The following is a 6,062-nucleotide window of genomic DNA, read 5'->3' on the forward strand; positions in this document are numbered from 1 at the left end:
TAGACAGGATAGGGGTAGGGGTAGACGAATTATCGTCTGACATTTTCTCAAAATATAAGGAAAAGAATATCAACAGATACTATGCATGCAATCTATAGGTAAGTAAAGTTACCAAATTCCTTCGCGAACCGGAAGGAACAACGGCCTTGTTTATTGGAGAGAACTCGATAATCCACTGATGAAGACACAATCACCAAACCCTAGCTTTGGCTTGAATTTGATGAAATTCAAAATCAGCTGAGGAAATCCATAACTTTTGATGAGATAAAGTAGAAAGTAAGAGAAAACAACAGCAAAATGCAAAATTTGACGGAAAAACTGGAAAATTCCGTCAAAATTAGTCAACCACAACGAAGAGAATCAGAAACGAAAAACTCCAACGAAAAACCTCGAGGGTAAGATCGGACGAGAGGAAATCAAGAGCTCTAACTGGATTTTAGCTCTGATACCATGTTAAGACTAAGATTCGAAGTAAAAATTGAAGATTCCATGGCTAGAGCTAGAAAGGTTCGGGGAGAGAGAATTGAGGCTTTTCTTATTACTGCTCAGAAAATGAAATAAAATATCTATTTTGTGTCTTTACAACCCATGTGGGCTTGTCTATATATATGACCCGTTCGATTGGTCCAAACACTAAACTACAACTACAACTATAACTCTGCTTAATAAATACAAAGTGGGCTTCGAGGCCCAATACAAAGAATGAGCAAAGAATCAAATAATGTGGCCCAATACTACTAACCATTTGCACTAATCTCAACAAGTATTGACATAATTAGGTTACTTAAAGTCAATTGTCTATAAATGGCTACATAAAATTGCTTATGTAAACATTTCTGGTTGACATAAACGAGGCGAGAAATAATTTGTTGTATTTTGATATTTCATAGTATTTTGATATTTCATAGAATTCAGAGTAATATTCAGGCTGAAAAAAATCCATAACTCAGGATTCTTGATTTATCACTAATGACTAAATTACATGAAGGACATGCATTTCCCCTTGTTTTTCTTTTAAATGAATATATGACATGTTTCCAAAGTTGGATTTTTCGTTTTCTTTTTGGGGTCAGTAAAAAAGAAAAGAAAAATACAACTCCTCTCTCTCTCTCTCTCTCTCTCTCTCTCTCTCTATATATATATATATATATATATATATATATATATATATATATATATATATATATATATATATATATATATATATATATATATATTATGCGACGAAATCTTGCAATATCAGATCACTTCAAAAATAATTAAAAAGTACATGCACTTACAATTGAATATTATATTATGATTTATGAGTGCATATTTACTTGTTCTAACAAGTCATCGACTTTATTTTCTACATTACCTGATTAGACTTATTCTAAAATGTTACTTATTGTTATAGACCATCTTAACATGATGATGTAAAATGCTAATACGAACTCATCAAATATAATAATTTATAATCTGTAGAATTAGTAAACTGATGAATAAGGAAATACATTTTATAGTAAGTCGAAATTGTACTGATTATTTAGCAAGGAGTTTTATTAGTGTCAACCATTTCACATTTGTTCTACTTCAAACACAGATATGAAGCTGGTCCAAGGAGTTCAAGAATATTAAATCTTCCAAGGAGTTAAATTGATTAACTCGTTGGCATATCCCTTCACTTGGTTTGCAACACCAGAAAATTAATTAGACAGGCACATTAAACCGATGCTTTTGTTATAGACTGTTCTCCATTGAAGTATAATTAACTAGCATAAATATTTGAACGATTATTTTGAAGGAAAAATAATCGAATAACGAAAGGAACCTTACAGGTTCTGGTTTGCCTATTCAATCACAACATACCTGGCTAAGTACAATTACTAAAAAATATGAATGTGAAGTTGCTATATGATTTCAGAAAACCTAACATAAATAACCATTAACAGGATATACTTTCGTTTCTAATGGCATGAAATGATAGGGAATAATAAGGAAATAATACTAAATAAAGGAAGTTTTATTCATGTAAACAGTCACAAAAGGAACTTCCCAAATAACACAAATATCACAAAATAACAAACATAAGCAAATAACACAAACTCGATAAAATAACATTAACATGTGAATTTCCAAAATGGCAAAATCTCAGGCACAAACCAGCAAAATGGAAAGGTGGAGACACTTGGGATCTCATTCCTCCTCGGACTCGGACTCAGCACTCTGTAACCATTCGACAAAGGGTTTGACATTCTTCCAAATTTTGGAGTCCTTGTTCCCAGCAGCACCCTTGCCGTACCACTGTACTATATATTCCTCCTCCAACACATCAGCATCATATAAAGCTTTCAAAACCAGAGCCACTTCCTTCAGAGCAACTGGGTATTTCCCACAAAATTCTTCTATAGCTCGAAGCAATCGTAGCTGTGACTCCTCGTCTTGAGAAACAGCAGCAAGGTAACTTTTCTTCTTAAGAACCTCCTTGGCAAATCCTTTCTCAACCCCATCCAACAGTGCCTCGTACAAAGCAATGATAACTTCCTGAGGAGACCCAGAGAGTGAACCCAAACAGCATTGCAATTGGCCGGCAGTAACTCCCTTTCTTATATTTGTTTTCACCTCCTCAACGAGCCTCTCATGGTTTGACTCTCCATTCTCGGTCGTAGGATTCTTAGATGGTACAGCAGCAGCTGCTTTAGGACTCTGGGCTTGAGTAGCTGCCTTGGACTTCTTCTCTGACTCAATTGTTGAAAGCATAACCATCTCAGCAGTTGCAGCATTTAGCTGTTCTTGTATACGCTGCTGAGCAGCTTCTAGTGATGTATCAGTCTGCCATTGGACGTCATCATCATCATCTTCTTCGTCCTCCTCTTCTTTCACATTAACATGGTTTCTAGGTGGTGAAGCACGATCCTCATCAGAGCCACCATGTTTCTTTTTAGAGCTAGGTTTTGCACTAGCATCTTTGGAGGAAACTTTTTTCTTTGTCTTCAGCTTCTTCTGCTCTTCATCAGCAGCCTCGCCTTCCTTCATTCGCTCCTTCTCAGCTCTTCTCATTGCCTTCTTGTCCTTGGAGCCCTTCTTAGGTTCAGGCGGGTTCTTCAGTATAAAAGTTGTGAGCTTGTCCCTCATGTCCACATTAGAAATGAAACCACATGCAGCGCATTTCAGTTGGATCATCTGAGTCTTAGTTATTATGACCTCTGTTTCAGGGTTTCCACAACCATAGCACTGCACATATTTCTTAATAAAGTTCTCAAGAAGACCAGCAAGTTTAGGAGTTTCATGAGCTCCATTGACAAGTGCAGTTCCAGTTCTTTCATCAAATTTTGACTGAGCCCCAAGCTCATTTCCAAAATATTTTGTAGTATAGGATGGGGGCCTTGCTAAAGCTTTGGCAATATCAACCATGTTCACCACATTTGTCTTGATTCCATTCCCGCGCCCCTCTATCTTGGTAATCATCCTGGGCATCTTATACCTGTAGAAGGCATCATCATTGTTGCTGGCACCAATATTCTGCAAAGCCATCTTTGATGAGATATTCCCAGATAAGTGTTAGCAATCTTCAGAGAAATATTCAGCAGAACAATTGTACAGTGTGTCGGGAGAAGGTTGTGCCTTGCAGCAACCACAGAAGTCAATGTGTTCTTCCTGTAGTGATCCGAGATGCATACAGTCAACCCAACCTGAGAAATGACGGTTCTTTTTTCTTGACGTAGGACAATACTCTCCAAGCAATCCAATGGATCCCAAATAGAAGATGGCTTGCTCGGACATAAAAGAAGTTTCACTTAGATCACTACAACTTTGAAACTCCACAAAAGTCACACAACCTGCAACTTTCAAAAAGAAGAACCACGGGTCAAATACGGGCAGAGAAACTAAAAAAAGACTACTACACTGCATTATATTAATAAATGAGAGGTAAAAAACAAAAATAGTGACAGACAGCAGATTAATCGTTAGCAGACTGTTCCACCCTTAAGATTCAAAGTTGAGTTCCTTTATGTCATAGCAGCTTGAACAATTAAAAATTCTATAAAAATTTGCAACAAATGGCAAAACCCATAAAGATGAACAAACAGATCAACAAAGGTACACCATGATAAATTAATCCGCCAAAGACCATCAACATTTCCTTGGGTCATTTATCAGTCTATATAAGCTTCTAAGTTGCATACTCCAGAAACACTTGGAAGAGAAACCCAAGATGCAAGCTTTCAAAAATTATTTGTCACCAATGCCCGAATTCTTTTTTTTTGATAAGGACCAATGCCCGAATTCTTTATACTTCTTTAAACTGAATCATCAATAGCTGGAATTTATACTTTAAAAAACAATAGAATATCTCTAGAGGGTTTTGGACTAGTGACTAACAGCAATTGAACTCGTAATTTAAAACAATTTCTGAAACCCCTTTGCTACTTCACTTGACTTTTTCCGTATGTAATGGAGATTCAACAGTTAAAGTTTTAAGTTATAATCACAATAAAATTGTATTTCTCTATTTACAGTATAATTTTTCAACAACTTCCTCCACTTAACTCCGCCACCGCATGCCATAAAGCCATCCAGTGCTTAGGTAAGACATCCTCAGCTTTAGGAAAAAAAACAGCACAAAAATAGGCAACAACTATCAAAAACAGTCTCAACTCCTCTGCCTCTCCACTCCACAGACCCTCCAAAAACCCTTAGCAAATAAAAACTATCAAATAAGCTAATTCTTTTTCAATCTACTCTGACTACAGCTTAAAACATACTCTCTCCGTCCTTTTTGTCTATCCAAATAGAATGCCGTCTTTCTATATTTAGAAACAATTTAACTTTAAACTTAGATTTTACCCTTTCTGAGAAGATTAATATAGTATATATGACTTATTTTAGACCACAAGTTTCAAAAGTTTTTCGTTCTTTCATTCTTAAATTACATGCTCAACCAATCAAACTCACACAAATGGGATGGCGCGAGTACAAAAACCAATCATCAACACCAAACTAATTGCAATCTGACATATGAACTACCATCTATATCCATTCCACACTATTTCACCTTATTTCACTCCGATTCACAAAAAAATTATCTTTTAAGCCAAATCAGGGCTCCTCTAAAGCTAGAGATCCTGTAATATCAGTTACTAAATTCTCAATAAATCAACTAAAATAAAATAGATCGGAAAGGAGACGAGTAAAATAAAATAGATCAGAACGAAGATGAACTTATATATAACATAAATAAATACGCAACAAACATCGATTCAACAACTCCAGAATAACGTTACTCAAATCAATGAAAAAGCTAAGAATAAGATTTAAAAAAAGAGCTAGAATGCAGCTTTCATGATGAAAATAGGTAAACGATATACAAAAATAAGAAGAAAAAGTAATCAAATACCTTATAGATTGGAACGAGGAGGAACAAATCTACAATAGAATGAAAAGAGGAGAGAAATTGGAACACGTAAAATAGGGTTTAATATTAATATAGAGGAAAGGGAGAAGTGATGAGGAGGAGAGGCGGCTCTAAAAGATATGTTTATATAGGGTTGGGAAGGGTATTACCAGATACTTCTCTGCCTCTCTACGCCTTAAAAAATTTATTTTCGGATTTCGACTAACCTAATTAATCTTGGCCGTTAATTACACCGATATATTTTTTTACCAAGACAGACTGGTTGGTTACAGAAGTAGAGGATGATTTGGTTGCCAAACAAGTTATGTAAGATTGTTATGCAAATGAATAATTATACCAAAATTGTTATGAGATGAGAGATAATAATATGATTGTTATGTATAGATTATATATTCAAAGGATATTTTTATCGTTAGATAGATTTTCTTTATTCTTCTAGTATTATTAATAATAAAATAAATGTATTCTTATTCATTTTATCATAGATAAAATATGGTATTATTATTAGCTATATAAAGATTAATGCTGACAACCAAACCTTTTATTTAGTTATTATTAGAACTATGATAAATGTTGTGCTAGTTATTCAGAAATTATATTCTCTTATATGACCAGACAAACATTACTTCCCCCGTCCCCATTATGTATTATTTTTCGTTTCTCGACA

General features: G+C 34.8%; 1 protein-coding gene across 2 annotated transcripts; it reads right to left on the bottom strand.

Annotated features, from left to right (window-relative positions):
* Positions 1 to 1,981: 1,981 nt before the first annotated feature.
* On the bottom strand, positions 1,982 to 5,522 carry LOC107781861 (eukaryotic translation initiation factor 5-like). Of its 2 annotated transcripts, none has more exons than XM_016602659.2 (2): positions 5,378 to 5,522; positions 1,982 to 3,824 (listed from the first exon to the last, which is right to left on the bottom strand). In XM_016602659.2, exon 2 carries the CDS (start codon positions 3,511 to 3,513, stop codon positions 2,176 to 2,178), a length of 1,338 nt encoding a protein of 445 aa, XP_016458145.1. In that variant the 5' UTR covers positions 3,514 to 3,824; positions 5,378 to 5,522; the 3' UTR covers positions 1,982 to 2,175. The 2 variants fall into 2 exon arrangements, with proteins under 2 accessions (XP_016458145.1, XP_016458146.1); XM_016602660.2 differs by having other exon boundaries at positions 1,982 to 3,818; positions 5,378 to 5,516.
* Between the last annotated feature and the right edge of the window lie 540 nt (positions 5,523 to 6,062).

This window comes from Nicotiana tabacum, chromosome 14, assembly GCF_000715075.1.
Source record: "Nicotiana tabacum cultivar K326 chromosome 14, ASM71507v2, whole genome shotgun sequence".
NCBI lineage: Eukaryota > Viridiplantae > Streptophyta > Magnoliopsida > Solanales > Solanaceae > Nicotiana > Nicotiana tabacum.